This window comes from Ranitomeya imitator, chromosome 3 (genome assembly GCF_032444005.1).
Source record: "Ranitomeya imitator isolate aRanImi1 chromosome 3, aRanImi1.pri, whole genome shotgun sequence".
Lineage (NCBI taxonomy): Eukaryota > Metazoa > Chordata > Amphibia > Anura > Dendrobatidae > Ranitomeya > Ranitomeya imitator.
Window position 1 is genome coordinate 387,030,988 of NC_091284.1, and position 20,957 is coordinate 387,051,944.

Sequence of the window (20,957 nt, forward strand, 5' to 3'; positions counted from 1 at the left end):
GTACAAGTATTTCTGGGTTATTTCCAACTTGTTTTTATTCTCTGCTCTGATTTATTGTGGATTAGCTTAGTTCATTTATTTTCGGCTGGTATATTGAAAATTCTTTACTTGCAAATTTTCTTTCTCGGCGGTAAGTCTAATAATGTTTCTGTATTACGCTGTTGGGGTTGATTTGGATAATGAGCGCAGCAGAGATACACAGGAAGCTGAAACAATGCCTGAGTGTGTGATGGGCCTGCCTTGTGCAAAAGCCAGGAAGATGGTAGTCTCCTCCGTTCTGGGAAAGAGGCATCATCTCGCCTTCATTTTCCTGTCATTGTAGACCATTAATAGCTTTTCATTCTGTGTCGTGTCCTGACTGCAGTTACCATCTGAATAAATAATATATGTAGTATTCAAGGAATATGCAGTTTCCCTGACCCTTTCCACTTTATCTTTATTATTATATTGGACTTGTCATTGCCTTCTCCGCACTCGTTTATTTGGGAGTACAGGTTGGAATTTTTTTTTTTTTAAGTAATATACAGTATTTGGCCTATTTAACCTAATTTTTTAAATGAAGAATAAAACAAAGCAACCAAAACCTTTGCCAAAGTGATGTGCAAATTTATTTCAGGCGCTCTCTCCATGTGTCCTTAGAGAGCAAAGTTGGGTGACCCACCAATTGTCTCATGTGTACAAGGACCATCGACAGATGATGTTAGGAAAATGAGGGCCCAAGCGTGTTGGATTTCACTGCCCACTCCTTTTGTTGTCATGAAAGATAAGCCACCGCCAGAAGTGTCTGGCAGCGACTTACTCCCCTCTCTATTGGAAATACATGAATGCTTGGCCCAAGTGAGGGTGGAGAGGGAGGAATAAGTATTGGCCAACAGATATCTAAGGTTTATAGGTAACTTTAGGCATCACCATGTTCAAGGAGCTTCTTCCGTATTCTCAATAATTCTGTATTACGGAGATGTACATTTCACTGTATGGTGTCTCAATATTTTTCCCAGAAATAATATTTCCAAAACATAAAAATCTGTAGAATGCCGAGATCATTTTTTTCACATATCCTATATGAATCAGTAAACATTTTGTATACAGATGTAACATTCCCAAACATGGCACAGGATACCCTGATGCAGAGATGTGTAGCTCAACTTGCTGTGTTGAGCGGCTTGCGCTTTGAGTCCATTGTCAGAAAAGCGCAAAACAGATGTGTGCTTTGTTTTTTGTGCTTGTGCTGCATTACGGGAAATCTGTCAGCAGCTTTTCACTATTTAATCTGAGAGCAGCATAGTGTGGGGCAGAGAGTCTGATTTCAAGTATGTGTAACTTATTAGGCTATGTGCTGCTGTTTCAATACAATCAGTGTTTTAGCAGCAAGAGATTATCACTTGAGGACTATGTCTCTCATACAGGTCAGTCAAGCTAATCTGTGTAATCCCGCCTCCATTATTGGTTGTAACTTGCTGAAAATGCACAGTATACACAGGAAACTGCCAATCAGGGGTGGTGTGGGTGGGGTTATACACAACTCAGCTTTTCAGCCACATCTAGAGCCGAGAAAATGGAGATTCTACACAAATTACACCAAGCAGTCCACTAAGTGATGCATTGCTTGAATCGGGCTCTCTCCCTATATCATGCTGCTCTCAGATTATATAGCAAAAACTTGCTTACAGATTCTCTTTAAAATTCCAGCTGCAGTGTTTTTCATCAAGATATCTTTCTGTGACATGGTATAGTTAAGGCATTGTGTGTTAAGAAATGATACTTCCCTAACTGAATATAAATTGGATGTATATAGGGGCATAGTATAAGCCTACAGATTTCTAGAAATGCCCTATCTACAGATCCATGATCATGTGAATGACTAAAGGATGATTTCGTTTCACAATGGGGAAATTAGCCATATACAGCCACATGCTACATGTCTGTGCTATAATCAGTATTTAGGCCTTATTATATGTTGGTATATAAGTGTGCAATACTGAGCTTCATTATAATTGGGGTTATCAGTAGTGAAGTCTGGGGCCCAGATCAGCTCTTTTGCTTTGGTCTCATAGGTGCAATTACAAACTTAAAAACAGATTTTTGTAAATTACAAAAAAGAGTGGGGCATATTTGTTACCTACTGTATTATTATTTATTATATTGTATGTTCTTCGTAAAATCAAGGAACCATGCCCTCGAGAATAAAGGAGATGAATAAAGCACTTGAGAAAATTCAGAATATTAATTTACCACTGAAACAATATGGCTAACGAACGGAGCGGACTAATAATTATCTATAAGTAAATCAGGCTTTGTAATATGCACCAGTGATGTAAAAACACAACATTTTAATGGTAATGGTCTGTCTTAATTTTGAAAACCCAATTTTAATGCCTTTAAAAGACAGTTTAAGTTAAAAGAGAAAAACTTCAAACATTTACGTCAAGCAAAGAGCTACAAAGATAAAGGTTCCTACTTTGGTATATAAAATGGATTTACATAAAACCCATTGAATCAAGTAGGAACTGTCTTAACGCATAGGGCTCGCTCACACGAGCGTATGACATGGATGTTTTTTCGGATAGCACCAGGACAAATGTTATTCTATGGAGCAGCTCAGATATGCAATTTTTTCTCATGCCGTTTTCATGTTCGGAGTTTCGGGGAAAGTCTGGGAGGAGAGAGAGAATATTTTCCTGTTCCAAAGTTTGTGTTCCCATTGTTTTCAATGGGCTTTGGATTCTGGTTCAAGCTTGGGTACAGTTCTGGAACGCAAACCGAACTTTGGGTAGTGTACCATAACCCAAACTTCTAGCTCATCACTTCTTGTTGGTGTCATGGGATCTGACCATTGGGACCTCACTGAATCTGGGAATATGGCTTTACAGAGCCCCATCAAATATGCAGAAATCAAACATAAGGACATCTGTTCCCGTTACTGATTAGGACTGATTGAGATAGCTAATTACTGTTCCTGGAGATTTCTGGCAGATCCATAGAGAATGAAAGGAGTGGATATGTGCATAATGAGCCTCCTCTATCCTGATGGGGCTCTGCAGGGCCACATTTTTGGGATTGTTCGGAGTGCCAGCAGTCAGTGATCAATATTATCCCCTTGCTAATTAATAACCGATAACACAAATTTGATACAACACTTTTAAAGCTGAATAAGGAAAATCTACAAGAGAATTGTCATTATTAATTAATTTTTCTTTTTAATTTTATATGTCAAAAATGACATTGAGAGGGCATAGTGATTTACAATTGGGGTTCCCATCCTTCTCAAAAGAATGGTGAAAAAATTGTCAGAAAAGGAAGTCACCAAAAGACGAATTGCTGAATTAACTAACCGTCCAAATAAAATGTAGATATGGCCAACCTTAACTTTCCTCTTGGATCAAGATAACCCAAGATAAGCAGTGCAAGAAAAAAAAATGGAATGCCACTAATCTCTGGACATCTCAAGCCAAGAGGAAGGGTAAGAAAGGACACATCTGTGCCCACATCATGGCTATTATTGACATTATAACAGTAATGTTTCAGCTAGACTGATTTCATGCTTTCATTATAGAGAAGAGTTTATTAATTTCTCGGATTATTTATTCTCGCTAAAAAATAAACTTCCATTAAAAAAACTTTAAAACAGAAATATGTGATGTGGGCTTATGCGAAATATCCCCCCTATGGATTAAACATTTTCTAGCTGTTTACCTACGCCTCAATTCATTTTAGCTTTTTGCTAAAACATTACTCATGTAAGAATATGTTTCCTCCCAACCTGGCAGCAACCTTTTCAACTCCAACAAGTTTTTAAAACATGCAGTGTTTATCCTGACATGATGTTTGTGTCCCAATTGTTTCTGCTTCGTCATTTCCAAGGGCAGCCTGAGGTTACAGAGTCAGCGACACTGGGATGGAGTTTAAAAACTAACGTACAGAAAATATGATGATATACTAAGCCTTCAGAATTCTATGTTTTGTGCATATTGAAAAATTACTTTTATAGTTTTGACGATGTCATTTTTTTTTATCAACGTTATTTTGCCATAACGTTAGATATTGTGGACTTGCTGCAGAAAAGCAGTATACGGGTTTGCTCACATTGACGAGTAGCCAGCGTATAACTTTACGATCTTTCATCGGATATCTCTCGCTCCAATGATATTTTATGAAGCAGTTCCGACTAGCGTTTTTTTTCTCATGCCGAGTCGGTCTATGTCATTCATGTGCAGTCCGATATGTGCTGACTCATGCAATGGAGAACATGGGAGAAATTAAATTCTCCCTCTCCTCCACATCTGTGATCCTATTCTGTCATGTGAAAGAAATGGATCACAGTAAAGCAACACTCGCAGCAGAATTTGAGCCGAGGGTCATTTGCATATAGCATCCCATACTTTCCAACGAGAGAATCATCAGATGCTCTACGCTAGTGTGAGTGGACCCTATAAGTGAGAATCTATTATTTAATCAATATGGGTTTTCTACAATGTTTCAGTCACCAACACAATCCTGTGTTGAAACCTAATATATATTTAAAGAAGGACTCCTCCTTCTCCTCCCATCAAATATGTTATCCTCTTAATATATTGCAGTCATCATATTAAATAGCACTGTGCACTTACAATTGCTCATTTTGCCCTTCTCAGTTAATTATTTTTGTTTTCCATTTGGCCTATGACATCACATGATGAAAAACTGATGAGTTGAATCCTTCTAAGCTCTATGTAGAAACAGGAAGTCTCTCTTCCCTGCATGATTCATCATTAGAAAACAGCAGCCGGTCAGATTTAGCTTTGTTTGAAGCCGGTGCCACAGTCTATGCATTTTTGAGGAATATAGTCAGGGATACATTAGGATAATAAACTTGTGCACCTATAGGAAGGTTAACCTGTATTAGTCAAACACACATCACACTCATTATCTAGGTTAGCAGGCACCTTATTTATCCTTTAAAAAAATTGAGTTAGTTCCATTCGATTCACCGGACCAGGTCCATTGGCCATTTCAGTAATCTGTGGCAGCTGAATAAGAGACTTGAAGGCATCTACGGCTCTTCTTTTGATTAGCTGGCCGTGGTAATCAAAGGAAGAGACACACAGAAGCCATCATGTAAAAGGTGTTTTTTTTAGGGCTCCAGCCCGATAGCCACAAATTATTGACATGGCCGATGGACTGGCTGCTGTAAATCGTTTCAATCCAACTCTAATGTTGAAATGATTGGCCAAACATGTAATATATTGATGATCCAGGTCTGCCAGAGTGAGAGCTGCTCTGGTACACTACTATTTCAGAGTGTACTCTCCCTGCTTTTGCGCTCTATCCTTGGTTAATTATTATTTTATTTTGGGACAGATTTTTTCAAAATTATCTTTCCGTTATGCTTTCCTGTTTTACATACTAGTTAGTGTACAGATTTCACTTCTAAAGCTGCTTTGGAAAAATGAAAGCTTTGCTGTAATTTGTTAGAGTCGACTCAAAAGGATTAGGGGAAAGTTTGAACCAGGAAGCTAGAATTGGTGGATCCTCAGTGTTTTAGGAACATAGCCATTAGGCAATTTGAGAAGTGAACTGAACCAGTTGAGTTCCGGTTGGTACTCCTAACTCTTACCTAACAGCTCACAGAGGTTGTCTTAAGCAAGGAATCCTCCAAAACATTTAATGGGCTTCATATTGGGAAGGAAAGATAAATATATTGATCTAATGTAGGATAACCAAAGAAATCCAAATATTAGGCATCGGATTGGTTGTATAAATGGACAACCAACTTCCATACCGCTGCTGCTATCGCGTTCAGCTGGTTGCCATTGGTGGGACCATTGTAAGCTGTAGACTGTCAAACATTTATATTATACAACATCCACTTCAATTAATAAAAAATTGTGTGTTACATAACAGTGTTGACTCCTCCAGAGAAGGAAGGCAAAGGACGGGAAGTCACTAGTTGGGACTTATGCATCACTATAATAAATATTTAGGAAAATGTTTCACTGTTTTAATCCATTTACTGGAATATATATGAGGTTGCTGGGATTAATTATCTATTGGCTCAGTGAGATGATGTGATTTTGAAAAAAGGAATATAAACCAGCTCACCCGTGATGCATAAGTCAAGTTTTGGGAGCACGGACCCGCTGTGTCCAGGCGTGTAGAATCCAAAAGAAGAAAATGTCTAGCTCCACCGAATCTGTGAAAAAAAGTTTTCTTTATTCGCAAACTTAAACATGGAGGATACAAACTTCAGCACAAACCATATGGGTAAGAATCTCAACGCGTTTCTGGAGACTAAGCTCCCTTAGTCATGACAAGTTTGTGCTGTAGTTTGTATCCTCCATGTTTAAGTTTGTGAATAAAGAAAACTTTTTTTCACGGATTCGGTGAAGCTGGACATTTTCTTCTTTGAGATGATGTGATTACCTTCCTTACTGCACATAGGAAAGTTATGGTAGAACCAGAAACATCTTTTTAGTCATCCATTACCCCTGGTTTGTAATTTTACTTGCGCAATAGTCTAGATCAGAGGTGTCAAACAGCATTCCTCGAGGGCCGCAAACAGGTCATGTTTTCAGGATTTCCTTGTATTGCACAAGGTGCTGGAATCATTCTGTGCAGGTGATTAAATTATCACCTGTGCAATACAAGGAAATCCTGAAAACATGACCTGTTTGCGACCCTCGAGGAATGCAGTTTGACACCTCTGGTGTAGATGGTGAGTAGTGACGGTCAGAATGCTACACACCCAACACAGTTGTTCATGGCACTCTGGTTTTGCTAAAATATAGATTATATCACTAAAGCAACAGAAAAATTCTGTCAGTACTGTAATTTCTCAGCATCATGGTTTACAAATACTATAGGATGGCACTCCACCAGTTTCCAGCATTTCCCTATGTTGTTGCAAGTGTTTATTCTTTGAAAGTAATACTTTACATTGTTTTTATTATTTCTTTTTTTCATATTTAATTCTAAAATAAATAATAAATAAAAAAACAAGAGATTAAGAATCACCATAAAACCAATTTTGCAAATTAATAAAGAGAAAATATATATTTCATCAGGGTTTATTTCATTTGAATCAGAAATGTGATTTTCTCTTATGTTGTCACATCACATCAATTCTACTATTAATAATCCGCAATTACAGCCTTCTAAATTACACCTTAAAGTGCTATACTCAAGTTTGAAATTGATGGATAGAGAGGAACTTTCCAATCACTGGATGGCCCTCAATAATTGTAAGAATTGGGTTCTGAAGAGCCCGGACTAGATTGAGCAGTTGTTGATCATACGCACTGCCACTCAATTCACCCTTAATAGGAGCGCCGGAGATATCTCAGTGGTATGCTTGAACGGTCATTGGCACCCCATTAGAATGAATAGAGCAGCAGTGCACATGATTGTCCCCCGCTCCATTCAGCCAGGGCTCTGCAGAGACCAAATTTTCAAGATTGCTGGGGCCATGGTGGTCAAACCCACAGCAATCTTAAAGTTAACTGTTATCCCATGATCGACATCCATTCCATGCATCCAGTCAGAGCCATGGTTCTCAGGATGACTAAGGACCACAACAGTCAGACCCCCAGCAAGTTAGCTCTTATCCCGTGATCAACCTCTGCTTCATTCAGCTCTGGGTTTTCAAAGCTGCGATTCTTAGGAAAATAGGGAGCCACGACAGTCGGACACCCAGCATTCTGAAAATTAGCTTCTCTCCAGTGACCGACCTCCGATCCATTCAGCTAGGGGTTTTCAAAGGCATGGTTCTCAGGATGATCAGGGGCCATGGTGGTCGGAACCCCAGCAATCTGAAAATTAGCTCTGATCCCATGATCGATGTCCACTTCATTCAGCCAAGACTTTTCAGAACCATGGTTCTCAGGATGACAAGGGGCCATGATGGTCGGACCTCCAGTGATCTGAAAGTTAGCTCTTATCCCATGATAGAACTTCATTCCATTCAGCAAGAGTTTTCAGAGCTATGGTTCTAAAGATGACCAGGGGCCACGATGGTTGGACCCCCCAGCAATTTGAAAGTTAACTCCTATCCTGTGATCGACCTCCGCTCCATTCAGCTGCGGTTTTTCAGATTCATGGTTCACAGGATTATTGGGGGCCACTGTGGCCAGGCCCCAATGTTGAGAAAGTTATCCCCTATCCAGCAGATAGGAGACACCTTTGAACCTTGAGAATACTCCTTTAAGTGCAGTGATATGATAAATAAGCTAAAAAATAATATCCCACTCAGAAGAATATTGAAATAGGTGACTATGATGGGAAAACAATGCATTAAAGCATCCCCTGCTGTGGAAATATGGGCATGAGATGGGTTTACTTAACAAGTAAGTGGTGAAAAGGGTACAGGAAGGTCAATGTGACTGCATCATGCTGACCAATTAAAGATCAACTGTGTCACACAGAACTAATATGCTAATGGATGCTGCCGAGCGAGCACTACCTTCCTATGAAATGATGAGTGACAAAAAAAAAATAATCATAAAGAATTAGTCTGTTGCGCTGCCTCACAAAGCCATTCAATCTAGAGGTCACACCAAGATTGAAGAGCTGCAGAGGGCTCTGTGGTTATAGTTCCAGTTCCATGATTACTCATTGGATATGATCACTACACAATGCTATGCTGGTCAGTACTGCACTTTGCTCGGCATGACTTCTTATTGCTATGCATGTCATTCTGCCACTCTGCATGCCATTATATCCCACAGCACATTGCATGCTTGCCTTCCTATAAAAAAAACAACAACTTTATTTTAAGCCTTTCTACATTTTATACAGAATTCACAGTATTTATTTCATTAAACTGAATATATTTGATTTCATGAAGATAAATGAAAAGTCAAATTTATACAGATGGACACTTTTTACATGACTGGCTTGGACTGGATTAAGAGATGGATAAGCAATTTATGCTGCATTTGTTCAATTGCTTTTATGGGTTTTATAGAAAATGGAAAGGCAAAATCAAGAGTAATATTGTAATTGTATGATCTCCTATTATCATATACAGTCCGGTGTGTAATGTATTATTGACGGGAAAATCATACTCCTCAGAAGTAGATTTGTCTGCATTTTTTTAAACATTAAACTAATTAGGAACCACTCAATCCCGTCAAAAAAAAGAAAACTCTTTTGTTTCTCTCACATCACAAATATTATAGCAGTTACAGTGTTCGGTTCTAAGATAGTCTGCAAGCGAACTGTAAGATCTAGAACGAATTGTAAAACTGTAATATTCAATATTACAATGCATTATTTTATAAAATAAGTCTACCCACTGTTCACTTTCTAAATGCAATGGAATGCCAGTGCTCTGGGGTGGTACTGTAGGCAGGGTCTTATCTTTCTGCTCTAAGCCAGAGAAACCAAGGAGAGTCCTGACCACAGGCTGTCCCGAACCACAAACATGTTACTCATCAAAGAGACAGACTGTTTGTGCTTCAGGGTGGCCTGTGGGCAGGTCTCTCCTTGGTTTCTCTGGCTTAGAGTAGGAAGATAAGACTCTGCCTACAGTCTCACCTTGAAAACGGGCATAACATTAACTGAAAACTTCTAACACTGATTACACAAGAACCACAAGACGGATTTCTTCACCCAGGTATCAGTTTAATCAGTGTAACAATGCCAACCTGACCATGCCTGTAGTTTACTTAGCAAACTCCTGCTGACAGGTTGGCTTTAAATATCATCAGTACTATTTAACTTAAAGTATCATTTAGACTAGGTTCACACTGGGTATTACTTTCGAAAGAGACACTTGAAAAGCACCACTGAAAGCCTATACAATTAGCAAAGACTGCCATTGCATACGGTTGCACTGAAACACACAGTCAACTATTTTCAATACAGTAAGGACAACTCCATACCAATTTATTCAAGTCAAACGGATGCTAAAATTACACTACTTTGGCATAAGTCTGGCTAATAGAACTGAGGTATAGGCCAAAAGTTTTCCCCTAATTGGCCTCTTTCACACTTCCATTTTTACAATCAGTCACAATCCATCAAAATGTTGAAAAGACAGATCCTGTGCAGATTGTAAAAAATGGATGCACTGGGTCCGTTTTTTTTTACAGATCTGTCGAGGCTATGTGCACACATTGTGTAGGCGTCTTCGCTGCGTTTTTCTGCTGTGAAAACGCATACAAAACACAACCCAGGCTAAAAATAATTTTAAAAATAAAAAATTGTGATATTCTTACCTTACGGCGTCCCCCGCAGCCTTCCTGCAGCCTTCCCAATGCTCGCGATGCTGCTGGCAGCTCCCATTCCCAGTAATGCCTTGCGAGACAATGACCGCTACATCATCGGGTCATTTTGCAAGGCATCACTGGGAACGCGAGCTGCCAGCAGCATCGCTAGCATCGGGAAGGCTGTGGGGACGCCGAAAGGTAAGAATATCACAATTTTTTATTTTTTTTATTAATTTTAACATTTTATCTTTTTACTATTGATGCTGCATAGGCAGCACCATTAATAAAAAGAGAGAGAGAGCGAGAGAGAATTTCCCTGATGGGAAATTCATCCACACATGCTCAGTTTCAAAAGATGGCATCCATCGCTGGATTCCTGCTTTTGACAGTCAGCGATGGATCCTGCGTCCATAGGCTTCCATTATAGCCAACGACGGACAGCGCAGGATCCGTCGCTGAGTGATTTTCTGACGTACAGAAAAACGTTCCTCTGTGCGTTGTCTCCACCCAACAGACAGCAATTTTACGACGGATCCAGTGCACGATGGATGAAACGGAAGGCCATCCATCACAATCCGTCGCTAATACAAGTCTATGAGAAAAAAACGGATCCAGCAGAAACATTTGCTGGGTCCCTTTTTTGTTCAGAAAACGACGCATTGTGACGGAAAAAGAAAGACGGAAGTGTGAAAGAAGCCATACAGTGTTCACAGGATTATATTCTTTATTTTTTTTGCATTTTCTTTCTTTAGGCTAAAATGACACATGCGTATAAAAAGTTGTCTGATTTTTCAGCCAAAAAAATGGATGATTTTTCATCCATATTGTCATCTGTTTTTATACATCAGCAGTGAATAAAATATACAAAACAAAAAAACTGTTTTCTATGTTAATAATGGCAATGTATCTGCAAAAATCAGATGATCCGTATGGGAGTCAATTTTTTTGTGCACCCAAGGACTTGGCGAATACGGAAGAAACTGGTGCATGCTGTGATTTTTTTTAACATGGGCATTCATCCGCATAGAAAAAATATGATCTGAACATCCAAAGTGAATAACAATGGTACGTCTGCTGTCCTTGCGAAGTGTTTTTTTCTATGGACACCACTAGGTCTTGTGAACATAGCCATACTGTGAAAAATATTAAGGCAATAAATATTAGCTATATTTAAAGAGTTCTTGTGATTTTAGTGTTTAGCAATCTTACCTGGGGAGTATCATTTTCTGTTAAATTATTTAATATTTTTAATAATTGAACAATTATACCTAGCTAACTGAATCCGATGTACAAAATGTGATAGTGTGTGTAAAAACTAAAAAGAGATAAAAAATGGAAATATACAATACATGTCTTCTCATTTACAACACAAACTCTATCTGCTAGGTATAATATCAATTAAAATGTTTTTGAATATAATTGCTTGTTTATCTAATGAGATATAGCTTGTAGATATAAAATTATTAATAATGTATTTTTTACTTTGTCTGCTACTGTTTGATTTCCTACAGTTTCGTGCTTCTTTAATTTCACCACCCCATCTGGGAACGTTCTGTCTCCAAACTACCCAGAAGAATACAGTAACCACCTGCACTGTGTGTGGCTGATCATAGCTAAGCCGGAGAGTCGCATCCATTTGGCTTTCAATGACTTTGATGTGGAACCGCAGTTTGACTTCCTGGCAGTAAAAGATGGAGGTTCTCCGGAGTCCCCTGTCCTGGGAACCTTCTCAGGGAACCAAGTGCCACCTTCACTAACAAGCAGTGGTCACGTTTTAAGATTGGAGTTCCAGACTGACCATTCCACTGAAAAGCGAGGATTCAACATCACGTTTACTAGTGAGTTCTGCAGCATGTGTGATTTGTAATATTTTGCTCAAGTTACAGATTCTTCTTGTCTGTCTTGTTCTTACCCAGTGAGACCGTTATTTTTTGAGCTATGGCCATAGAACTTGCATATGATACTTCCTTAAAAATATTACAGTGACAGGCATTCTCCAAAATAAGATAAGGCAGATTAATTTTAAACAGCGCCACATCTCTCCACAGGTTGTGTGTGGTATTGCAGTTATCACCAATCTATGACTGTCTTTTTTATTTAGGAAAGCAATGATCAATCACAGATTGATGATTTTACTATACATATGACTTATTACCAAAAATGCTGCCAAGAGTTCCAAATGGTCCCCTAAAGGAACTTGGTAGCAAAATCCCAGACTAATCTTCAAAATTTGATATCTCTGCATATAGATCAGATCCCACAACCATATTGCAGTGAAAGAGCGAGTTCTTTTGTGTTTGGGTTCGCTCACACTGTTTTATTAGATACCACTTGGCCCAATGTTATACTATGGGGCAGTGAAGATGTGCGATTTTTTTCTCATGCCGATTCGGATGGTCTGATGATTGGATTACGAGCACCCATGCAAGTCTATGTGAGCATGTGAAACATCGGACTGTACTCTGATGTCATCCCAATGAAGTCTGATTTATGTGGATACAGACAATGGAGAAGATGGAGAAATTAAGTTCTCCATCTTCTCCACACATGTGATATGATTCTCTCATGCGAGAAATTCGAATCACACTAAGGTGACACTCGGCTCACAGTCTGACAGAGTTTGATCCGAGTGTCATTAGCATAATCATCCCGAGTCTCTCGCATGGGGGAATCAATAGCCATGTGACTCTGGCCTTATTATGAGATCTCACTGTTTGAACTAAAGCAGTTACTGATCATTAACCGCTCAAGTAATGTTACTGACTTTTGGAAATAGGCGTTATTAAAGGGACACTGTCACCTGAATTTGGAGGGAACGATCTTCAGCCATGGAGGCGGGGTTTTGGGTGTTTGATTCACCCTTTCCTTACCCGCTGGCTGCATGCTGGCTGCAATATTGGATTGAAGTTCATTCTCTGTCCCCCGTAGAACACGCCTGCGCAAGGCAAGATTGCCTTGTGCAGGCATGTACTACGGAGGACAGAGAATGAACTTCAATCAAATATTGCAGCCAGCATGCAGCCAGCGGGTAAGGAAAGGGTAAATCAAACACCCAAAAACTCCACCTCCATGGCTGAAGATTGTTCCCTCCAAATTCAGGTGACAGTGTCCCTTTAAGTAAAATCACCAATTTGGGGTTGCCCGTTATTTTTTTTAAGTCAAAAGGTCAGTCACAGACTGATGATATCTACTCCTGATCCCAATCACTCCTTGGGAGAGACTTGATTGCCGAGATGTAAACCTGGTGCCAACTCTTGACCGGTTTGGTGCTGTTTAAAAGAATACAGCTATTTTTTTATCTAATCCGGAAGAACACGTTTATAGATAATTATTTTTCCCTTGGTACATGAATGGTTAGGCATGATTAAAGTAAATCAAGCAATTATTTATTAGGCATATGTTAATGGGTGATAAATGATAAACTATAGCCTGTATCCACCAATAGGCTATGAGCACACAGAGTCTTTTTGCTTAGTTTTTGGAGCCAAAATTGAGCAGAAATACCATGTTTTTGACGAGTTTTGTGCTTTTGAGGAAGATTTGAAGAGTTTCTTCTAGTTTCCACTCAGTTTTTGAGCCAAAAACTCCTCCAAGAATTCTGTGTGCAAATAGCCTTAGACTTAGCTCAGGAGCTTATTGCATAATATTGTATTATAAAACTTAATATTATAATGGTATACATAGTTAATACCATTGAAAAAAATGCATTTCCATCAAGGTTAACAGACAGATGGGGGAGAATGTTACATAGTCACATAGTTATGTAGGTTGAAAGAAGACCTAGGTCCATCAAGTTCAACCTTTCTCCACCAATTGTACATTTCACACTAATTTATCTGTAACCTGCAATGTTATGCGTATCAAAGAAATCGTCCAGCCCTTTTTTAAAAGCTTTTATATATATTACTACCTCTTGTGGTAGAGCATTCCACAGTCTGACTGCTCTAACTGTAAAGAACCCTTTCCTTTTAAGCTGTTGGAATCGCCTTTCTTCCACCCGTATTCCTCCAATTAAATTCAAGGCATTTCTGTTACTCCAAAACTGACCTTCTTTGATGTGAAATATCTTTTTCATGATCTAGGTTATAGCAGCGTGTTTAATAATAGGCAAAAATGCAAAATATAAAACCTTGTAGTTAACCTATATTTTGACACAACAAATTGTTCATGTATTTATTATTATCTCTTTCCTGTATAGGATTTAGGAACATTCCTCTGATAATCCAGTATATAATATTATCTATGTTTATTATTCCACCTAAGCCTAGCAAACAAAACCGCAATAAGTAGTTGTGATAACATATACTGGAGTCATCGGAATCACATATTGCCGTGTGTCCTATAGGCTTAGCATGAAGATTGGTCTTCCTTTTATATAATGAACTGTGTGGCTACTCATCATTGAATGCAAATCATCTGCATTGCAGCTTCCTATGCCAACTGTTGCCACGGATTGTATTTTCACACTATTGATACACCCCAGCCGCTGATACCAGACAGCTTTTTCAGTCTGTGGCTTCCTGTAGTGATAATGTAGCAGCGGCAAAGCCCCTTTGAGAACCTGGCATGAAGAATATGACCTTGTTTCTCCACGTCTAAAACAGCCAGACGCAGCAGCTGGATCATTCCTGGTGACTTCAACCTGATTTCTTTTCCATTTCTTCATGCTCGCTTTGCTTAAATGGAGGCCAATAGATGGAGCTAATATTTAGAATAGCTAGGAATTATTTATTCATAAATGTATAGCAATATCCGTCAGACGCATGAAAGGAAATTGCGTTAACCTTGCGTTAAATAAAGATAGAGGTGGGCAAATACAATTCCCAATTAATTAAGAGATTCATTTAGCTAGGCATTCCATTATGGAGCGTGATTCGTAAAACTATTTCCAGCCATAAGCTGATGATCATCTAAATGACCTGCTTGATGGATTGTAAATAGCGTAGATTATTTATGATCTTCACTGACTTGTCTAATTTCGGAACCCGTTATATAAAGGTTTAGAGTCATTATATCAGCAGTGGATATTTGGTGAGGTTTGGCACTACATGTATTTTTTCTATCAATTGATCTTAACTAGTGATGAGAGAACGTGCTGGGATAAGTGACAGTGTCTTCGTCGTGCTCGACTAATATGCTCGAATTCCACTGTTTTTTCGAGCCTCTTCGACAGACATGCAGGCGCAGGGATTCAAATACATGTTTCGAGCACGCCGAAGACATTCAGTTAGCACCTGATCATGCTCCGATAACACCTTATCTATCCCTCCACGTTCGCTCATCATTAATCATAACCAATGAAACAGAACTAAGAAATAGCTCAGTCCATAACTCACCCTCCTTAATGTTTTTTGCCTCATTACCCAGCTTTCAGACACAATGAATGCCCTGATCCTGGCGTGCCGGTGAATGGAAAGAGGTTTGGAGAGAGTTTGCAGCTGGGGAGCTCAGTGTCCTTCCTTTGTGATGACGGCTTTATCCGGACTCATGGCTCGGAAACCATCACCTGTATCTTAAAAGAAGGAAACGTGGTCTGGAACAGCGCAGTCCTGAGATGTGAAGGTACTGTCACAGTCATCGTGAGGGAATACTGTATATCACTAAACAGATGAAGACGTCTATAGAAGGCTTTATGAATGAGGAACAAGTGGACCTACTACATGTTCCCTCACAACTAGGAGGAGCATGTAAAAGTGAACCGTCCTTCTCTGTGATATTTTTTAGCTGAATTGGAGTTCTCTGCTACACACTCTCCTTAAAGGGCATATTATACGTAAATCATAATCATAAGTCATATGACTAATACCCTTCAATTGTGTCAGGTGCCAACATTGCCAGTTATCCCCTCTGGTCCTAGGTTCAGCAGCTTCATGTTGAGTTCAGGTTACAATTTAGCAGTCAAAGCATAAAAAAGATAAGGATGCTGGTTTAGCTATTGGAATTAGCAAACTAGACAGCCTCCTTCACGTAGCCCTAAACATGTACCTAGACAGAAAACTCTTTGTGTAGTCAGCACAGGAGGAAAAATGGAATTGCTATACCCAGGACTGAAGAGGGTACCTGACTGTTAGGGCACCTGCATAATTAAAGTATATTAGTATCAATTCCTCAGGATTTTTAAGATCTCTGCTTACAGGCTTTCAATGGGAACCTGCCGTACATAGTTTACTTCTGCTGAATAAATGTCTGCTCTTGTTGTGTGAGGATCACAAAGGTCCACAGCATATGACGGAACACAGCTCTGGTGTTACAGAACTGTTATTGGAATAATCCGTGCCCATAAGATGTGCCAATAAGATGGCCAAAATATCACTGACTTGCATGGACTATATTCAGTAGATAAATTATAACCTTTATTTACACAATTAAAATGAAATATATTCTATTCCACCATACTAAGTGCAAATCTATCCAACAGTTATTGTGTATGTGATACCACAGGTGCCGCATTGCCTATTGGATAATAATATAAGGCACCAGACTGATACCGGGTATATGGTTCAGGGATCGGGACCCGTGAATCTGATGATTATCACCAATGCCTAATAATAGATCGAAGTGACTAGTAGCCGCACTGTCACTGATGTTCCTTGTAGACATTAATTCCTCATACCCGCAGCATCTACGGCTATTTCTAGCAGTAGTGGTTACTAAAAAAATCCCCACATTCAGAATTGGCAGCTATTGTTTGAGAGGATTCCAATTCAAGACTCCTCTTCAAAATAACATTGTTGCCGTCTAAAGGTGCCAGCTCAACCAAATAGACTACCCCGAGCTGCCCCCACCATGCACTGGTATCATTTACTGAGAAATTGCCCTCACATATAACTCATGATTCCAGAGTTATTCAGAACATTTTATTTCATTCCTTATATACTGTGTCAGTATGTATCTGTATCTGTATGTATAGTCTCGACATGTTTCGCCCACCTACTTGTTGGATGGCACATCAGGAGACTGTATTTGATAACTCTGTCAGCTTCAATATGAGTCACCAAGACCGATTTCTAGGAGCTGGAAGTAAAACACCTGCCCAGACTACATTTTGTTTTAAAAGTACAAACTGTGCACGATTCATCCTCCCCAGGTCCCACGAAGAGTCTCTGCCACTTCTGCCAATGTCCGTTTTTTTGTGCAGTGTTGATGACATCACATCTACAGCGCTACAGCTAGTGATGGAGCTCAGTAGCTCGGCTCCAGCTAACAGCACAACCTGCCCAGAGCTGTTGAGCTCAGTTACTTTATTTGCTGTAGGGCTGTCAATATTACATCAATGCTACAGACTATAGCAGGCACCTGGAGCAATAGAAAAAACTCTGTGTTTGGACCTGAGAAGGGAGAGCAAAGCATAGTTGTTGTTTTTTAGACTGGTGAGTGGAAGTGGTTTTCCAAATGATTCCGTTTTTTTCATTGCAGCTCTGAGACTGACGTCTGACTGTGTTAGCAGTTGCCAATGTCTATATTACATTTTTGCCCCTCCTTTGTAATTTTTGGGTGAAATTTTGTAAATGCAAATGCATTCAAAAGTTACATTTTAACCCATTACTTGCCAAATTAAAATTTTTACAAGTACGGATTTTTCGGAAAAGGGCATCCCAATATTCAATTAAAAATGACAATGAGATAATTTCCTATTTTGAAAACGTTCATTTTACAAACACAACACAAAAAATTGGACCTAATTTTAAAAGTGATAAAATCTTAGTTGCTAAAAGCTAAAGATTAGGCGTCCCCAAAAAAGGACATTGGTAGATAATGGGTTAAATAAAGAAAATTTACTAACGACAGATTAAAGGGAACCTGTCAAGCGCAAAAACGCTATTAACTTGCAGATATGGGATTAATCTGCAGGTCAAAAGCATTCTGAACCTGACAGGCGCCAGCACTTAGACCCCTCTGCCAGGAGGAAATGAACTTTATTATTCCCGGCAGCGTTCATGTTTCAGTCATGGGGTGGCACCAGCATGGGTTCAGTCACCTCTCTGTGTATAGAGAGTGGTTGCTGTATACGCGCCCGAACACTGATTGACAGCAGCTCAGTATTAGAGCCGGCTGTCAATGAGTTCCAGGGGGAGCGGTTACAGCTGCCATTATTTATACACAGAGCAGTGACTGAACCCACTCCGACACCAACCCCGTGACTGAAATTGAACAGATACCAGGATGAACAAAGGCAGGCAGGTTCCCTTTAACCCCTTTCTGCCAGCTGACGGAATAGTACGTCAGCTGGCAGATCCCCTGCTTTGAGGTGGGCTCCGGCGGTGAGCCCACCTCAAAGCCGCGACATGTCAGCTGTTTTGTACAGCTGACATGTGCGCGCAATGAGCGCGAGCGGAATCGCGATCCGCCCGCGCCCATTAACTAGTTAAATGCCGCCGTCAAGCGCTGACAGCGGCATTTAACTAGCGCTCCCAGCCGCGCGGCCGGGGGTGCTCGCACTGCGGACCCCCGTCGCATGATCGGGGGTCAGCAGTGCATCGCCATAACAGCCAGAGGTCTCCTTGAGACCTCTATGGTTGTTGATGGCCGATTGCTTTGAGCGCCACCCTGTGGTCGGCGTTCAAAGCAACCCTGCATTTCTGCTACATAGAGGTGATCTGTACTTCACCTCTATGTAGCAGAGCCGATCGAGTTATGCATGCTTCTAGCCTCCCACAGAGGCTATTGAAGCATGCCAAAATTTAAAAAAAAAAGTGATTAAAAATATAAAAAAATAAAAAATATATAAAAGTTCAAATCACCCCCCTTTCGCCCCAATCAAAATAAAACAATTAAAAAAAAATCAAACATACACATATTTGGTATCGCCGCTTTCAGAATCGCCCGATCTATCAATAAAAACAAAGGATTAACCTGAACGCTAAATGACGTAGCGAGAAAAAAAATCAAAACGCCAAAATTACGTTTTTTTGGTCGCCGCGACATTGCATTAAAATGCAATAACGGGTGATCAAAAGAACGTATCTACACCAAAATGGTATCATTAAAAACGCCAGCTCGGCACGCAAAAAATAAGCCCTCACCTGACCCCAGATGACGAAAATTGGAGAAGCTACGGGTATCGGAAAATCGCGCATTTTTTTTTTTTTAGCAAAATTTGGAATTTTTTTTCACCACTTAGATAAAAAATAACCTAGACATGTTTGGTGTCTATGAACTCGTAATGACCTGGAGAATCACAATGGCAGGTTAGTTTTAGCATTTAGTGAACCTAGCAAAAAAGCCAAACAAAAAACAAGTGTGAGATTGCACTTTTTTTGCAATTTCATCACACTTGGAATTTTTTCCCATTTTCTGTTACATGGCATGGTAAAATCAATGATGTCGTTCAAAAGTACATCTCGTCCCACAAAAAATAAGCCCTCACATGGCCATATTGACGGAAAAACAAAAAAGTTATGGCTCTGGGAAGGAGGGGAGCAAAAAACGAAAATGAAAAAGCGGAAAAAGCTCCGGGGGTGAAGGGGTTAAGATGGCTAGTCCTTTTTAGCTTTAGAGATATCAAATATTTTTTATTGTTTTCATAAATAACTTGCATTTTTGCATTTAGTATGTAAAACATCTGTAATTTCAATCCATGCTCTCCTTCACTATATGATCAAGCATCAAAAATAGAACAAATGTGCACCCATAAAATCACCAAATCTTTAATATTAATATATTAAAACACACAATAAAAATATGTATACAGAAAAAATAGAGTACCACAGGTAAATAAGAAATGACAGAAATCACGCTAGCAAAAGTAAAACTATAGTGGAAGGTTTCCACTCTACCAATCGAAAACTGAAGTGACAAGGGTATATTTATTGCACTTAGATAATATATCTAATATATAAAGCTGAATGTGTGTATGTGTGTGTATGTGTGTATGTCCGGGATTGGCATCTGCACTGTCGCAGCTACAGCCACAAAATTTTGCACAGTCACATGCCTTGACCCCGAGAGCGTCATAGGCTATGTTGTGAGGCAAAATTTTAACCCCGCGCGTTCCAATTCACCAAAAAATTTTGCCCCTATCTACATAATGGGGAAAAAGTGAAAGGAAAAGTGTTGGAGGCAAATTGACAGCTGCCAGATATGAACAAGGGGGACTTAAAGAATGAGAGCGATGGCGCCAAAAAGTATATACTGTACAGTTGCTAAGGTGGGGCCCCGACATGGGATACTCACCACACACGGGGATATGAACACACACACAAAATGCGCCACACACTACCACGTGCTTGAACACATATTACCCTCAGCACACATTTCACCACACATACACCAACCTCGCCACATAAAAGTCGAAACACAAAAGTCGCCGCTCAAAATTCGCCACGCGCAAAACTCGCCACATGCAAAACTAGGCTCACGCAAAACTCACCACACATGCAAAACTCACCTCATGGAAAACTCGCCACATGCAAAACTTGCACACGCGGAAATATTGCCACATACACAAAAGGTGCAACACATGCAAAAGTTGCCTCACACAAAACTTGCACATACTCAAAATGCACCACACATAAAACTCGCCACGCTAAAAACTCGCCATGCGCAAAACTTGCTGCACACAACTTGCTACACTAACCTGTCACATGCAACTCGACACACAAAAAGTTGCTACACGCAAGTCGCCACACAAAACTCATCTCACAAAAGTCGCTACATGCATGTCGCCACATGCAACTCAACACACACAACTTGACACATGAAACTCGCCCTAAAACACACACAAGTCTGGTATTATCCTTCAAAAATAAAAATTTGATTAATAAGCAGACAAAC

At 39.7% G+C, this 20,957-nt stretch overlaps 1 protein-coding gene across 1 annotated transcript in view; it reads left to right on the forward strand.

Annotated features, from left to right (window-relative positions):
- Positions 1 to 20,957, forward strand: part of CSMD2 (CUB and Sushi multiple domains 2) — a 1,686,610-nt gene that overhangs the window by 1,305,576 nt on the left and 360,077 nt on the right. The window contains exons 14-15 of the mRNA XM_069756979.1: positions 11,696 to 12,022; positions 15,552 to 15,746. Coding sequence (XP_069613080.1) covers positions 11,696 to 12,022; positions 15,552 to 15,746 — 522 coding nt within the window. The remainder of the gene's footprint in view (positions 1 to 11,695; positions 12,023 to 15,551; positions 15,747 to 20,957) is intronic.